Below are 17,762 nucleotides of genomic sequence, written 5' to 3'. Positions count from 1 at the left end.
AGATACATGACTCGTCTGTGTATGTGTCATCATATTGAGTTTATCTCCAGTTTGAACTAGTCCAGTTTCTCCCAAATGATTGGCTGATCCCTCTTGATGACCCTATTGGACATGACTTCAACCGGGTCACCAGGAGGGATCAGCCAATGAGGTTGGAAGTCCCACCCAGTTGACTACCATGCTACAGCGATCTTTCGACCACTAGAGGCCTCTATCATTCTCTATGGGGGAGGCGCCGTAACGTTGACCGCTGTACTTCCGCCAACCGAGAACGGTTTATATCAACACACAGAAGAGGAATAGTCACATGCAAACCAGCATACATATACATTTACATTGCCAGGAACCCTATTTAAACAAATCATATTCATTATTAATACAACACCTTTTAATTGGCTGTTGTTTTTCATTTTAGTTCAAGTAGTGCCATATTGTTTAAATTAATTTCTAAAGTGAAAAAAGTTAGGTTTTGAATTAGACCATTTGCATTTGTGAATATGAAATGTACCTAATATTATTAGCAGTTGAATTAAATATACTACATCTTTATCAATGTCAGAAATTCTGAAATATATCATTATATCAAAACCATTCAAATGTACAACCGGTCCTATTTAAAAAAAAAATAATTCTGTATATCAATCCAAAAAATGATACTATAAATACAGGCAAAAAAACTAATGTAAAATCGTCTCCTTCTCCATTCCACAGAAATCACAGTTATAGTCAATATTCAGCTTGAATCTTTCCAAAACATGTTTCACAGGATAAATTCTATGTAACATTTTAAATTAAATTTCCTTTACTTTGTTACTGATACAATATTTGATAGCAATTTTCCATGCTTTCCCCCGATGTATATCACCATAGATATTTGAACAAAATAATCTTGCTGAGGGAATTGTAGTATCACAAAACATATTCCTAATCTGTTTATTACTTCATTTATCTTTGATGTTAGTTAATATTGCCAATGAATATATTTTCATGTAAATCTATGTTACTTACATCAACCACAGAGGAATCTAAAAGATATACAATCCCCTTGAAATCGCATCAAAAACAATTGCATATTCTTTTGGGGTTATTGGAATTTGAAATGTTTCAAGAAATTCACCATATGAGAGAAGATATCCGGTCTTATTCAGTAACTGACCACCCTAGAACGAAAGGGAGCGGGAAGTTATGAGTATTGAAATTATATCCAATCTGAATGGTGAAGAAATGTCACGCAGCCATGGTGGCGGTGTCAGTATTGTAGTTAAGCTTGCTTTTGTTGCCATGCAGTCACCTGTGTTGTTCTAGCTATCAGAAAAACACTATATGTAAGATTGTGTCCTACCAAGACAAATATTTAACAACACATATTTATCTGAATGATCCGCATCGTTCTGAACGCGTCCACTAGTATACCTTGCGTTACGTTCTGGACAACGTCAGGAATCCTGCGTTCATCTGCGCAGCTGTCATTCTCTCCACTGGTTCTATTCCGAGAGTAGTTAGCGGCAGAGCGGCTTCAAAACAGCACCAACTCAAAGCAGGGTTAGGGTTCATCTTATAGATGTCAGACTGAAGACAGTCCCAGCCACCAGCGGTACTGACACAGAGAGACGTTTAGTAAAGTAGGGCTGGACACAGGACTTTCACGTCGTCGGCGTTGTGACAACAACATAGACCAACGCAATGAGCAGCAATAATGAACTCCGCTTTGATCCAAAGGGTAATATCTCTTTCCTGGAACATGTTTTGCAACAACACTACTAAAACGAGACTACAGACTATTAGTGCATTTGGTCTTCTAGTAGTTATTGATTTAAAGGAGCATAATGTTACTCTTTATAGTCCAATGACTTTACATGTTCAGTCAGCAAGAGTTTATGTTACCACAGAATACAACCCGTGATTCAGTTCCTGTTTTGACGGATTCATAATAAAGAACATGGATACATCTCTGGTGCCACCTGCAGGCCATGTTATAGAGCACAGTCCAGATAGACTTTAATTGGTATAACGTTCACCTGTGACTGAACTATTATAAAAAATGAGGCTGGTCTACAACAGAATCTGGGGTTAGTTCTTGAGATTACCTGATTAGCTAACTGTGTGTATGTGTGCGTGTGTATCTCTCTCTGTCTCTCTCTCTGTGTTTCAATTCAATTGACCTTATTGACATGGCAAGTTCATTATTACTTACATTGTCAAAGTATACATATTGAAAAATAAAAATCAAATATATATGTATATACAGTGGGGCAAAAAAGTATTTAGTCAGCCACCAATTGTGCAAGTTCTCCCACGTAAAAAGATGAGAGAGGCCTGTAATTTTCATCATAGGTAGACTTCAACTATGACAGACAAAATGAGAAAAGAAATTCCAGAAAATCACATTGTAGGATTTTTTATGAATTTATTTGCAAATTATGGTGGAAAATAAGTATTTGGTCACCTACAAACAAGCAAGATTTCTGGCTCTCACAGACCTGTAACTTATTCTTTAAGAGGCTCCTCTGTCCTCCACTCGTTACCTGTATTAATGGCACCTGTTTGAACTTGTTATCAGTATAAAAGACACCTGTCCACAACCTCAAACAGTCACACTCCAAACTCCACTATGGCCAAGACCAAAGAGCTGTCAAAGGACACCAGAAACAAAATTGTAGACCTGAACCAGGCTGGGAAGACTGAATCTGCAATAGGTAAGCAGCTTGGTTTGAAGAAATCAACTGTGGGAGCAATTATTAGGAAATGGAAGACATACAAGACGACTGATAATCTCCCTCGATCTGGGGCTCCACGGAAGATCTCACCCCGTGGGGTCAAAATGATCACAAGAACGGTGAGCAAAAATCCCAGAACCACACGGGGGGACCTAGTGAATGACCTGCAGAGAGCTGGGACCAAAGTAACAAAGCCTACCATCAGTAACACACTACGCCGCCAGGGACTCAAATCCTGCAGTGCCAGATGTGTCCCCCTGCTTAAGCCAGTACATGTCCAGGCCCGTCTGAAGTTTGCTAGAGAGCATTTGGATGATCCAGAAGAGGATTGGGAGAATGTCATATGGTCAGATGAAACCAAAATAGGACTTTTAAATAAAAACTCAACTCGTCGTGTTTGGAGGACAAAGAATGCTGAGTTGCATCCAAAGAACACCATACCTACTGTGAAGCATGGGGGTGGAAACATCATGCTTTGGGGCTGTTCTTCTGCAAAGGGACCAGGACGACTGATCCGTGTAAAGGAAATAATGAATGGGGCCATGTATCGTGAGATTTTGAGTGAAAACCTCCCATCAGCAAGGGCATTGAAGATGAAACGTGGCTGGGTCTTTCAGCATGACAATGATCCCAAACACACCGCCCGGGCAACGAAGGAGTGGCTTCGTAAGAAGCATTTCAAGGTCCTGGAGTGGCCTAGCCAGTCTCCAGATCTCAACCCCATAGAAAATCTTTGGAGGGAGTTGAAAGTCCGTGTTGCCCAGCAACAGCCCCAAAACATCACTGCTCTAGAGGAGATCTGCATGGAGGAATGGGCCAAAATACCAGCAACAGTGTGTGAAAACCTTGTGAAGACTTACAGAAAACGTTTGACCTCTGTCATTGCCAACAAAGGGTATATAACAAAGTATTGATATAAACTTTTGTTATTGACCAAATACTTATTTTCCACCATAATTTGCAAATAAATTCATAAAAAATCCTACAATGTGATTTTCTGGATTTTTTTTCTTCTCATTTTGTCTGTCATAGTTGAAGTGTACCTATGATGAAAATTACAGGCCTCTCTCATCTTTTAAGTGGGAGAACTTGCACAATTGGTGGCTGACTAAATACTTTTTTGCCCCACTGTATATACAAAATATATATATTTATATATAAATAAATGGTGGGACCAACAGCAATAATAATCGTATTATGGGGTTACCATGGGATTACCATTAATAACAGCTACAACAACAATCTTAATCAGAACAACAATACATTAAAGCAACAGTAGTATACCAGTGTCAACATGACTGAGAAGACACATGACCTGGTATGAAAGACAAAACAAAACAAGATGGGAAATATTATCAACATTACTTTGCACTTTTCACTGGCTGTCCCTCAGGTTGTGGCAGGAGGACACATATTTGGCTGACAAAACTGCACCTTTTGACTTTTCACCCAATAAATATTTAATTTTTTCTTCATCTTTTATAGTTTCAAATTCTTTGTATTGAATTATAATTTTGGGAAAGAAATATTATCTTAGGTCTGAGTATTTCTCAGTGTAATAGGAAATGTAGCTCTATCTCTACCTCTCCCCTGGAGCAGAGTGAGCACAGCCTGTCCTCTCTGGGCAGCCAGGTTTGTCTGTGACGACCGGTCTCTATAGCCAGACTGTGCTCACTGAGTCTGTACCTAGTCAATGTTTTCCTCAGTTTTCTATCAGTCACAGTGGTCAGATAGTCTGCCACCATGTACTGTCTGTTTAGAGCCAAATAGCATTGAAGTTTACTTTGATTTTTTGTGGAGTCTTTCCAATAGGTGTTATATTTTTCTTTTTGTTTTGTGATGATTTGGTTGTGCCAGATTTTCTGAGGGCTGTCCTGAGGCTCTATGGGGTTGGTTTGGGTTGGTGAACTGAGCCTCAGAACCAGCTGGCTGAGGGGACTCTTCTCTGGTTTCATCTCTTGACATTGTAGAGCTGTGTGATGGAATGTTTTGGGGTCACTTGTTTTTAGATGGTTGTAAAATTTGATGCCTATTTTTTTCTATTCGAATGAGGAGGGGGTATTGGCCCAATTCTGCCCTACATGCGTTATTTGGAGTTTTTCTTTGTACTTGCAATACAGTCTTGCAAAACTCTGCATGCAATATTTCAATTGGATGTTTGTCCCATTTAGTAAATTCATTATTAGAGAGTGGACCCCATATTTCACTGCCATATAGAGCAATTGGTTCTATAACTGATTGAAAAAATTTGAGACAGATTCTAATTGTAATTTCGATTTTGATGTTCCTTTTAATGGCATAGAATGCTCTTCTTGCTTTGTCTCTCAGCTCATTCACAGCCCTGGGGAAGCTACCTGTGTTGCTGATATTTAGTCCTAGATATGTGTAGTTTTTGGTGTGTTCTAATAGAACTGTGTCCAAATAGAATTTATATTTGTCATCCTTATTTACGGACCTTTTTTGGAATATCATTATATTTGTTTTTTTTAGGTTAACGGTCAGAGCCCAGGTCTGACAGAACCTGTGAAGACGATCTAGGTGCTGCTGTAACCCCTCTTTAGTGGGAGACAGCAGCACCAGGTCATCTGCGTACAGCAGACACTTGATTTCAGTGTTGTGTAGGGTGATACCAGGTGCTGCCGATTCTTCTAATGTTTTTGCCAATTCATTAATGTAGATGTTAAATCGTGTTGGACTTATTGGGCAGCCCTGTTTCACTCCCCGCCCCTGAGAGAAGAAGTCTGTTTGCTTGTTGCCAATTTTAACCGCACATTTGTTTTTAGTGTACATTGATTTAATAAAATCATATGTTTTCTCTCCAATACCACTTTCTATTAGTTTCTAAAAAAGACCTTCGTGCCAAATTGAATCAAATGCTTTCTTGAAATCTACAAAACACAAGTAGATTTTGCCTTTGTTTTGGTTAACTTGTTTATCAATTAGAGTGTGGAGGGTGTAAATGTGATCTGTTGTACGATAATTTTTTAGAAATCTAATCTGGCTTCTGCTCAGGACGTTGTGTTCGTCAAGGAAATTATGTAGTCTGCTATTTATAATACTGCAGAGAATTTTCCCCTAGTTGCTGTTAACACAAATTCCTCTGTAATTATTTGGGTCAAATTTGTCTCCATTTTTATAGATTGGTGTGATCAATCCCTGGTTCCAAATATCGGGGAAAATACCTGCAGTGAGGATAATGTTGAAGAGTTTGAGTATAGCCAATTTGAATTTGTGGTCTGTATATTTGATCATTTCATTTAAAATACCATCAGCACCACAGGCCTTTTTGGGTTGGAGATTGCATCGTTTTTCCAATAATTCTTCTTCTGTAATTGGGGTATCCACAGGATTCTGAAAGTCTTTGACTACTAATTCAAGGATTTGTAATTTTTCTTGTATATCTTTTTGTTCTGGGCTCTTTGTTATATTGCTGTAGAGGTTTGCAAAGTGATTTCTCCACATATCCCCATGTTGGATAGCCAATTCCTCATGATGAGGTTTGTTTAATTTATTCCAATTCTCCCAGAAGTGGTTTGATTCTATGGATTCCTCAATTCCCTCCAGCTGACTTCTAATGTGCTGTTCCTTTTTTGTTCTTAGGGTGCGTTTGTATTGCTTCAGTGTTTCCCCATATTGAAGGCGTATATTTTTGTTGTCTGGTTCTCTGTGTTTTTGATTAGATATATTTCTCAATGACTTTCTTAGATTTTTGCAATCATTATCAAACCATTTTTCATTATCTGTTATTTTTGGTTTGCTCTTATGCTTCTTTAGATTAGCCAAGGAGGCTAATTTGTCAAATATAACGTTTATGTTCCTAACGGCCAAATTTACACCTTCATTGCTGTAGGAGAATGTTAAGGCTAAAAAGTTGTCCAGGAGAGATTGTATTTTTTGGCTACTAATTGCTTTTTTGGTAGATGTCTGTACTGTTTGCACTCCATCTATAGGCCTGTTTAGTACCATGTAATTTATTGGGCCGTGATGCTTCATGGTTGGGTTCTGCTCTTCTCAGATACACTGTGATTTTACTGTGGTCTGAGAGAGGTGTTAGTGGGCTGACTGTGAAGGCTCTGAGAGACTCTGGGTTTAGGTCGGTGAGGAAGTAGTCTACAGTGCTGCTGCCAAGGGATGAGCTGTAGGTGTACCTACCAAAAGAGTCTCCTCTCAGCCTACCATTGAACAGACCCAGTGTTCGACAGAGCTGCAGGAACTGTACTCCGTTTTTGTTTTTCACTTTGTCATAGTTGTTTCTGTGGGGGTATGTGGGGAGGGAAAGGTTGTTGCTTCCTGGTAGGTGTTTGTCCCCATGACTGTTAATAGTGTCTTGTTCTTCTGCTATTCTAGCATTCAGGTCTCCACAGACCAGTACGTTGCCTTGGGCCTGAAAGTGACTAATCTCCCCTCTAGAATGGAGAAACTCTCTTCGTTGAAGTAGGGTGACTCTGAGGGGGGAATGTATGTAGGACAGAGGAAGACGTTTTTATCTGTTAAGATAGCCTCCTTGTTGATTTTTAACCAGATAAAGAATTCTCCTGTTTTGATCAATTAATTAATTAGTTCAGATTTATACCATATTAGCATTCCCCCTGAGTCTCTGCCCTGTCTGATTCCTTTTAATTGAGTGGATGGTATGATTATCTCCCTATAACCTAGTGGACAGCCAGTGGAAACATCACCTCTGCACCATGTTTCCTGTAGTACCACAATATCAACATCATCAATTTCTTTCAGGAAGTCTGGGTTTCTGCTCTTTAGCCCAAAACCAGAGGACTTCAATCCTTGTAAATTCCAACATGCAACGTAAAAAGATTTCATAACTTTTTTTTCTCTTTACCTTCAAAATGAGACAAACACTCACAATCCAACAAGAACTATTAAAATAGGATTTTTCAATTAAAGTAAACTCTTATTTTACAAATGTGATTTGTTTATCATTTAAGATAGAATTTGTGTCATGCCACTTGGGTGGATGTAGTGTGAGGATGGTGCTCATCTTACTGTATTTGTTGTTGTGTTGTTGTGCTCATCTTACTGTGACCCTCGACCTATCACATGTGAGCATCCATGACCCTCGGCCTATCACATGTGAGCATCCATGACCCTCGGCCTATCACATGTGAGCATCCATGACCCTCGGCCTATCACATGTGAGCATCCATGACCCTCGGCCTATCACATGTGAGCATCCATGACCCTCGGCCTATCACATGTGAGCATCCATGACCCTCGGCCTATCACATGTGAGCATCCATGACCCTCGGCCTATCACATGTGAGCATCCATGACCCTCGGCCTATCACATGTGAGCATAGTAGACTCATAGTAGACTCATTTGGTTGGTGGGGGCTGGGCCAGTTGCTCCTCTCACAGCCTGTGCGTAGCTCTGCCTGCTGGGCTGTGGTTCCTCCAGGTGGGGGTCTGCGGTGGGGGGCAGGGGGGTGGGAGGCCTCGTCTGGGTGGTCTGTGCTGCGCTGGCTGTGGTGGGCATTGAGGTTGGTGGTGCTGTGGTCGTGGCTGGGGGGTCCAGGATGCTGGTCCGGGGTGTTGTCTCGGTGATCTCGGCGGGGTGGAGATTGCTCCGCTGTTCCTGGGTGGAGAGGTCGGGCTGCGGTTTAAAGCGACGTCCTTGAGAGTCTTGGCAAGGATGGGGACTGTCTCCCTGTACAGGTGAACATGGTCATAGAGACAGTCCAGATCGAGGGTGGGATGGTGGGCCAGGTGTACATTGGGTCGCAGGGCACAGTCCCGGGATAGGCTGGCGTTTATTCTTTGGATTGTGGCAGGGTGGAAGTCCTTCCTCTGTAGAAGGGTTGACACTATGATTCTTGAGTTGGGGAAGATTGCGGAGGCCTTCTCAATCACTCCCCGTAGTGAAGTCGCCACCCTCTCCTGCTGAGCACGCAGGTCGTTGCTTCCGGTATGTATGATTATGTGGCTTGGCGACCCGAGATGGGCCTTATCAAGCAGCTCCATGGTACTCTGCGTTGTTGGGCACCACACCTTTCTCGTTTTGTGTCTAGGGAAAAGTTTATTCTTCTGAACATACTTCCCATTTGAGTCCATTAACAGGACGATGTCAGCCAGTGTTTCTTCTGGACTGGGGGGTGATGGGTGTTGGAGCTGGGGGAGGCTGTTCTGTGGGTTGGGGAGGAGGGGTGCAGCAGGCAGGGCTGGGGAAGTCTGGCTGGTTGAGCTAGGCTCCTCTGCTGTGTGAGGGCAGGTCATAGGGTGGTGATCTATCTGCTCCTGCAGCCTGTCCTCTGTTCTCTTTCTCTCCTGCACCTCCTCTCTTAATGTGGTCAGCTCCTTATTGCTGCTCTGCCTGTCTTTTTGGAGCTCTCTCACTTCCTTTGTTAGATCAGCCAGCTCTCTCTTGAGTCCGTCTCTCTCTTGCTGAACCTCTTTCAGCTGTGTTGCAAGGCTGCTGTCCTGCTCTGTCCTCACCTTGGTTAGGAGCTCCTCTAAGGTGTGGTTGTCTGGTTGCTGTTTGCTCACGCTCTCCCTGAGCAGGACCACCTCCCCCTCCAGTTTGGTGAACTCATCCCTCATGGCAGCCATGGTGGTGAGGAGGGCCTGAGCCTGCTCTGCACTGAGGGGGTCGCTCTCCTCCTGGGGCGTGTCCTCCGCTATGGTGGGAAGAGAGGTGCTGGATGTGCCTTTTTGGGTGGGGAGGGTAGGGGTGAGGGTGGTGCTGGTGGAGTTTGTCTTGTGGGAGGGCATGTCACAGGTGGTGTCCTTCTCTCTCTCCGCTCTCTCCTTAATGGTCTGAAAGTCTGTTTCAAACAGCCTAATGTTACCTTGCACCATGACAGTCCCAGTCTTGTAGAGGTTGATTGTTATCATGGTGCTGTCAGGGTCGTCTGTCTCTTTGATTTTCAGCTTCCACCCATTACAGATTCCCTATTTCTTTATGGATGGGTAGTGAGAGCAGACTGCTGAGCGCCATGCATTTGGCTGGTCAGTGAGGAAGATGAGATTACTCACGTCACCGTTTTTGTAGAGGTCTGCAAAAAGGGTTTCTGGCCTCTCCTTTTGTAGTTTCTGTTTAAAAGCTTCCCTCATTGTGTCATTTTTGGCCTCTTTTGGGTAGAGAATGGATTCAGCTCTGAGGGGGAGTGGGGACATGGTGTCTGTGCGCTCTGCTACTACCGCTGCTGCTGCGCTGAGGGGGAGTGGGGACATGGTGTCTGTGCGCTCTGCTACTACCGCTCCTGCTGCGCTGAGGGGGAGTGGGGACATGGTGTCTGTGCGCTCTGCTACTACCGCTACTGCTGCGCTGTTCTGCTGCCCCGTTGCCATGGCAACCGGTTTGTTTGTCTGCTAGCGCTAATTTAAAAAAGCAGCAAACATAGTGACAAATCCTCACACAAAAAAACTGAAGATATGTTTAAAGTTAGTCCGTGCTCCTTTTTGGTTTACTCACTCAGTTTGGTCGTTTGATGTAGTTGTATTAACTGCCCTTGCTAGGTTTGTTCTAGCTCGTTTCTTCTGGCTAGCTAGTTAGCCTGCTGGCTGGGTCTTTGTTGTGTAGCTAGCTAGCTAGACTCAAAACTTCTTAATTTGAGGCGCAAAGTTACTTTTTACTATTCTGAATGAATAGAGTTGTTGTTCATCACTTCTTGTCTGGAATTCTTCTTCGATTAGAGTGTTTATCTCATTCTAAAAACATGACATTGTGAGGATCTGTGTTTATTGCACTATAACCCAATGCTATAACACATGTGATATAATATTAGCAACTGTTAGCCTGGGTGTCTGTGTGTCTGTGCTGGAAGTAACAGTTAGCCCCAGATAAGTGCTGGGAAGCTGTGGTTAGACTTGAGCGAGAACAGTATGCTTTCTATGCAGGTGCAAATAGCTCAAATGTTACAGAACTGTCTGGCCTTAGTCTCCAGGGTGTGGGAGCGTAATCTACACAGCAACAGTGTTACAGAACTGTCTGGCCTTAGTCTCCAGGGTGTGGGAGCGTAATCTACACAGCAACAGTGTTACAGAACTGTCTGGCCTTAGTCTCCAGGGTGTGGGAGCGTAATCTACACAGCAACAGTGTTACAGAACTGTCTGACTTTAGTCTCCAGGGTGTGGGAGCGTAATCTACACAGCAACAGCGCCGGACACCAAGAGGCTGGGACCAGCCTGAGCGCCGGCGATAGGCTGAGCAAAGTTTAAACCACGCTCAGCCTCTACTGTGATAGGCCAACAGACGGGTTGGAACTACGTCTGTCACAGTATAAGAACAGCTGTTTACTTACATCCTGCCAGTTCTCTGTTCTGCCCTGCGAGGTGATACAGAGAACCCGTATATACGAAAATTGCATTTACCATTTATCGCTTGAGTTTAATAAAAATACTTAAAGTATATTCGGTGACTCTGAATCACATTTTGTCCTGATACCAGATTTGAATTGACGCAAATCCCTTATAACATATATCAGGATCTCATGTCTCTCTCTCTCTCTCTCTCTCTCTCTCTCTCTCTGTGTCTCTCTCTCTCTCTCTCTGTCTGTCTCTCTCTCTCTGTGTCTGTCTCTCTCTCTCTCTCTCTCTCTCTGTCTCTGTGTCTGTCTCAGAGCACCAGCACCTGCGCTACAACCCCCTCCGGGACACGTGGGTTCTGGTGTCGGCCCACAGGATGGAGAGACCCTGGAGTGGCCAGGTGGAGAAGGAAGAGGAGGACCAAGTACCTCAACACGACCCTAACAACCCCCTCTGTCCGGGGAACACCAGGGCCAACGGAGAGGTGAGAGCCTTGACCTCTAACCATATAACCCTGACACGACCCTAACAACCCCCTCTGTCCGGGGAACACCAGGGCCAACGGAGAGGTGAGAGCCTTGACCTCTAACCATATAACCCTGACACGACCGACCCTGACAGATAGTTGATACAGTAGATAGTAGATACAGTATATTGTAGATACAGTAAATACAGTAGATAGATATATACAGTATATAGTAGATACAGTATATAGTACATATGGTATATAGTACATACAGTATATAGTAGATACATTATATAGTAGATACAGTAAATACAGTATACAGTAGATATAGTAGATACAGTAGATAGTAGATACAGTATATAGTAGATACAGTAGATACAGTATATAGTAGATACAGTACATACAGTATATAATATATACAGTAGATAGTATATACAGTAGATAGATAGATACAGTATATAGTAGATATAGTAGATACGGTAGATAGTAGATACAGTAGACACAGTTTATAGTAGATACAGTAAATACAGTAGATAGATATAGTATATAGTAGATACAGTAAATACAGTATATAGTAGATGCAGTATATAGTAGATACTGTACATAGTAGAAATAGTAGATACAGTATATAGTAGATACAGTACATAGTAGATACAGTATATAGTAGATACAGTACATAGTAGATGTAGTAGATACAGTACATAGTAGATATAGTAGATACATTAGATAGTAGATACAGTATAGTAGATACAGTATATAGTAGATACAGTAGATAGTAGATACAGTATATAGTAGATACAGTAGATAGCTACAGTATATAGTATATATAGTAGATTGTAGATACAGTAAATACAGTAAATACAGTAGATAGATACAGTATATAGTAGATACAGTAAATACAGTAGATAGATAGATACAGTATATAGTAGATACAGTAAATACAGTAGATAAATATATACAGTATGTAGTAGATACAGTAAATACAGTAGATAGATACAGTATATAGTAGATACAGTAGATATTTATATACAGTATATAGTAGATACAGTACATACAGTAGATAGTAGATACAGTAAATACAGTAGATAGATAGATACAGTATATAGTACATACAGTAGATAGTATATACAGTATATAGTAGATACAGTAGATAGATACAGTATATAGTAGATACAGTAAATACAGTATATAGTAGATACAGTAGATAGTAGATACAGTAGATAGTAGATACAGTACATAGTAGATACAGTATATAGTAGATACAGTAGATAGTAGATACATTAGATAGTAGATGCAGTAAATACAGTATATAGTAGATACAGTATATAGTAGATACAGTACATAGATGTAGTAGATACAGTATACAGTAGATACAGTACATAGTAGATATAGTAGATACATTATATAGTAGATACAGTATGTAGTAGATACAGTATATAGTAGATATAGTAGATACAGTAAATACAGTAGATAGATAGATACAGTATATAGTAGATACAGTAGATGGATACAGTATATAGTAGATACAGTAGATTGTAGATACAGTATATAGCAGATACAGTAAATACATTAGATAGATAGATATAGTAGATACAGTAGATAGTAGATACAGTAAATACAGTAGATAGATAGATACAGTATATAGTAGATACAGTAAATACAGTAGATATATACAGTATATAGTAGATACAGTAAATACAGTAGATAAATATATACAGTATATAGTAGATACAGTAAATATAGTAGATAGATAGATACAGTATATAGTAGATACAGTAGATAGATATATACAGTATATAGTAGATACAGTAAATACAGTAGATAGTAGATACAGTAAATACAGTAGATAGATAGATACAGTATATAGTACATATAGTAGATAGTAGATACAGTATATAGTAGATACAGTATATAGTAGATACAGTATATAGTAGATACAGCAGATAGTAGATATAGTAGATACAGTAGATAGTAGATACAGTAAATACAGTAAATATATAGATACAGTATATAGTAGATGCTGTAGATAGATAGATACAGTATATCGTAGATACAGTACATACAGTAAATAGATAGATACAGTACATATTAGATATAGTAGATACAATATATAGTAGATACAGTAGTTCGTAGATGCAGTATTTAGTAGATACAGTAGATATTAGACACATTATTTAGTAGATACAGTAGATAGTAGATACAGTAGATAGTAGATACCGTAGATACAGTAGCTAGATAGATATAGTATATACAGTAAATACAGTAGATAGATACAGTATATCGTAAATACAGTAGATACAGCAGATAGATACAGTATATAGTAGATACAATATATATACTGTATATATCTACTGTATCTACCTACTGTATATATCTATTGTATCTATATATAGTAGATATAGGTATATACAGTAGATATACAGTAGATATAGGTAGATACAGGTATAAATAGGTAGATACAGTAGATATTGGTAGATACAGTAGATATAGGTAGGTAGATATAGTAGGTAGATATATATAGTAGATATAGGTAGATACAGTAGATAGAGTAGATATATATAGTAGATATAGGTAGATACAGTAGATATAGGTTGTGCGTCGCCCCACGGACCTCCCGGTTGCGGCCGGCTGCGACAGAGCCTGGGCGCGAACCCAGAGACTCTGGTGGCGCAGCTAGCACTGCGATGCAGTGCCCTAGACCACTGCGCCACCCGGGAGGTCTGGTAGACATGTTCCTAGCTTCAACAATTCAGTAGTATCTACCAATTCACAACAATACACACACATCTAAAACTGCGTGGCCATGCACGCCTCCAACTCAATCATCAAGTTTGCGGCTGACACTACAGTGGTAGGCTTGATTACCAACAACGACGAGACGGCCTACAGGGAGGAGGTGAGGGCCCTCGGAGTGTGGTGTCAGGAAAATAACCTCACACTCAACGTCAACAAAACAAAGGAGATGATTGTGGACTTCAGGAAACAGCAGAGGGAGCACCCCCCTATCCACATCGACGGGTCAGTAGTGGAGAAGGTGGAAAGTTTTAAGTTCCTCGGTGTACACATCACGGACAAACTGAATTGGTCCACCCACACAGACAGCGTTGTGAAGAAGGCGCAGCAGCGCCTCTTCAACCTCAGGAGGCTGAAGAAATTCGGCTTGTCACCAAAAGCACTCACAAACTTCTACAGATGCACAATCGAGAGCATCCTGTCGGGCTGTATCACCGCCTGGTACGGCAACTGCTCCGCCCACAACCGTAAGGCTCTCCAGAGGGTAGTGAGGTCTGCAGAACGCACCACCGGGGGCAAACTACCTGCCCTCCAGGACACCTACACCACCCGATGTCACAGGAAGGCCATAAAGATCATCAAGGACAACAACCACCCAAGCCACTGCCTGTTCACCCCGCTTTCATCCAGAAGGCGAGGTCAGTACAGGTGCATCAAAGCCGGGACCGAGAGACTGAAAAACAGCTTCTATCTCAAGGCCATCAGACTGTTAAACAGCCACCACTAACATTTAGCGGCCGCTGCCAACATACTGACTCAACTCCAGCCACTTTAAAAATGGGAATTGATGGAAATTATGTAAAAATGTACCACTAGCCACTTTAAACAATGCCACTTAATATAATGTTTACATACCCTACATTACCCATCTCATATGTATATACTGTACTCTATATCATCTACTGCATCTTGCCATCTTTATGTAATACATGTACCACTAGCCACTTTAAACTATGCCACTTTATGTTTACATACCCTACAGTACTCATCTCATATGTATATACCGTACTCTATACCATCTACTGCATCTGCCATGCCGTTCTGTACCACCACTCATTCATATATCTTTATGTACATATTCTTTATCCCTTTACACTTGTGTGTGTGTATAAGGTAGTAGTTGTGGAATTGTTAGGTTAGATTACTTGTTGGTTATTACTGCATTGTCGGAACTAGAAGCACAAGCATTTCGCTACACTCGCATTAACATCTGCTAACCATGTGTATGTGACTAATAAAATTAGATTTGATTTGATTTGATTTGATTGAGTTGGAGGCGTGCATGGCCACACAGTCCTGGTGATTGAGTTGGAGGCGTGCATGGCCACACAGTCTTGGGTGTGCAGGGAGTACAGGAGGGGGCTGAGAATGCACCCTTGTGGGGCCCCAATGTATATAACAACCAGATTCAATCGTTGAAAAATTAATCAGCAGATTAAATATACATTTTTTAAATCTAAAGATGGAACTGAACTTAATAGGCACACTTTTCCTATAGATTGTGAGTAGGCCTATATCTCTCCCACTTGAATCTTCTCTTTGTGCTAGACCAGGTTCACACGCCTTCCGTTTCATTTTGCTATATTTATTTCTGTATGTTTTTACTGCTCTAGGTTTATTAATACTGCTCGGATAACCTCATCTACTTTTATGTATTGATTGATGTTTTATTCTACTGGCACAGAACTATCACTGGGAATTGTCAGCAGCATAACACCCAGCATCCCACTGCTGGCTTGCTTCTGAAGCTAAGCAGGGTTGGTCCTGGTCGGTCCCTGGATGGGAGACCAGATGGAAGTGGTGTTGGAGGGCCAGTAGGAGGCACTCTTTCTCTGGTCTAAAAAAATATCCCAATGCCCCGGGCAGTGATTGGAGTCATTGCCCTGTGTGGGGTGCTGTCTTTCGGGTGGGACGTTAAACGGGTGTCCTGACACTAGTCATTAAAGATCCCATGGCACTTATCGTGAGAGTAGGGGTGTTAACCCCGGTCTCCTGGCTAAATTCCCAATCTGGCCCTCATACTATCATGGCCACCTAATCATTCCCAGCTTCTATCTGGCTCATCCCCCTCCTCTCCCCTGTAACTATTCCCCAGGTCGTTGCTGTAAATGAGAATGTGTTCAGTCAACTGACCTGGTAAAATAAATCATCACTGGGAATCATTGTAATATTTGTTTGTGTCAGTTAAATCTGTAAGGGATGGGTTGCCAACTAACTAATTTAGTTCATTCACACACACTAACAATGTTTATCAGGCATCTGACAATCCCTGTTCTAAAGCATGTCTGTTCTAAATAATATGAATAGCTGCAGATGTTTCTGTATAATCTCTAGAAATGTGCTTCAATAGATGAACCAAGAATGATCAACTTGGTCTGTCTGTCTGTCTGTCTGTCTGTCTGTTTGTGTCCCTTCCAGGTGAACCCTGTCTGTCTGTCTGCCTGTCTGTCTGTTTGTCCCTTCCAGGTGAACCATGTCTGTCTGCCTGTCTGTCTGTTTGTGTCCCTTCCAGGTGAACCCTGTCTGTTTGTCTGCCTGTCTGTTTGTCTGCCTGTCTGTTTGTCTGTCTGTCTGTCTGTCTGTCTGTCTGTCTGTCTGTCTGTCTGTCTGTCTGTTTGTGTCCCTTCCAGGTGAACCCTGTCTGTCTGTCTGCCTGTCTGTCTGTTTGTCCCTTCCAGGTGAACCCTGTCTGCCTGTCTGTCTGTTTGTGTCCCTTCCAGGTGAACCCTGTCTGTCTGTCTGTCTGTCTGCCTGCTTGTCTGTATGTCTGTCTGTTTGTGTCCCTTCCAGGTGAACCCTGTCTGTCTGTCTGCCTGTCTGTCTGTTTGTCCCTTCCAGGTGAACCCTGTCTGCCTGTCTGTCTGTTTGTGTCCCTTCCAGGTGAACCCTGTCTGTCTGTCTGCCTGCTTGTCTGTCTGTCTGTCTGTCTGTTTGTTTGTCCCTTCCAGGTGAACCCTGTCTGTCTGTCTGTCTGTCTGCCTGCTTGTCTGTCTGTCTGTCTGTCTGTTTGTTTGTCCCTTCCAGGTGAACCCTGTCTGTCTGTCTGCCTGCTTGTCTGTCTGTCTAACTGTCTGTTTGTCCCTTCCAGGTGAACCCTGTCTGTCTGTCTGCCTGCTTGTCTGTCTGTCTAACTGTCTGTTTGTCCCTTCCAGGTGAACCCTGTCTGTCTGTCTGCCTGCTTGTCTGTCTGTCTGTCTGTCTGTTTGTTTGTCCCTTCCAGGTGAACCCTGTCTGTCTGTCTGCCTGCTTGTCTGTCTGTCTAACTGTCTGTTTGTCCCTTCCAGGTGAACCCTGTCTGTCTGTCTGTCTGTCTGCCTGCTTGTCTGTCTGTCTGTCTGTCTGTTTGTTTGTCCCTTCCAGGTGAACCCTGTCTGTCTGTCTGCCTGCTTGTCTGTCTGTCTAACTGTCTGTTTGTCCCTTCCAGGTGAACCCTGTCTGTCTGTCTGCCTGCTTGTCTGTCTGTCTAACTGTCTGTTTGTCCCTTCCAGGTGAACCCTGTCTGTCTGTCTGCCTGCTTGTCTGTCTGT

General features: G+C 41.9%; 1 protein-coding gene across 1 annotated transcript in view; it reads left to right on the top strand.

The window, feature by feature from the left end:
* The first annotated feature begins 1,459 nt into the window (after window positions 1-1,459).
* The window catches only part of galt (galactose-1-phosphate uridylyltransferase), a 168,051-nt gene continuing 151,748 nt past the window's right edge, over window positions 1,460-17,762 (top strand). Inside the window, exons 1-2 of the mRNA XM_071342938.1 lie at window positions 1,460-1,720; window positions 11,291-11,460. Of these exons, the coding sequence (XP_071199039.1) occupies window positions 1,684-1,720; window positions 11,291-11,460 (207 nt within the window). The 5' untranslated portion in view covers window positions 1,460-1,683. The remainder of the gene's footprint in view (window positions 1,721-11,290; window positions 11,461-17,762) is intronic.

Source organism: Salvelinus alpinus, chromosome 1 (assembly GCF_045679555.1).
Source record: "Salvelinus alpinus chromosome 1, SLU_Salpinus.1, whole genome shotgun sequence".
NCBI classification, from domain to species: Eukaryota; Metazoa; Chordata; class Actinopteri; order Salmoniformes; family Salmonidae; genus Salvelinus; species Salvelinus alpinus.
The sequence above is the reverse complement of the archived record's forward strand: the minus strand, read 5'-3'. Positions and strand labels throughout refer to the sequence as shown.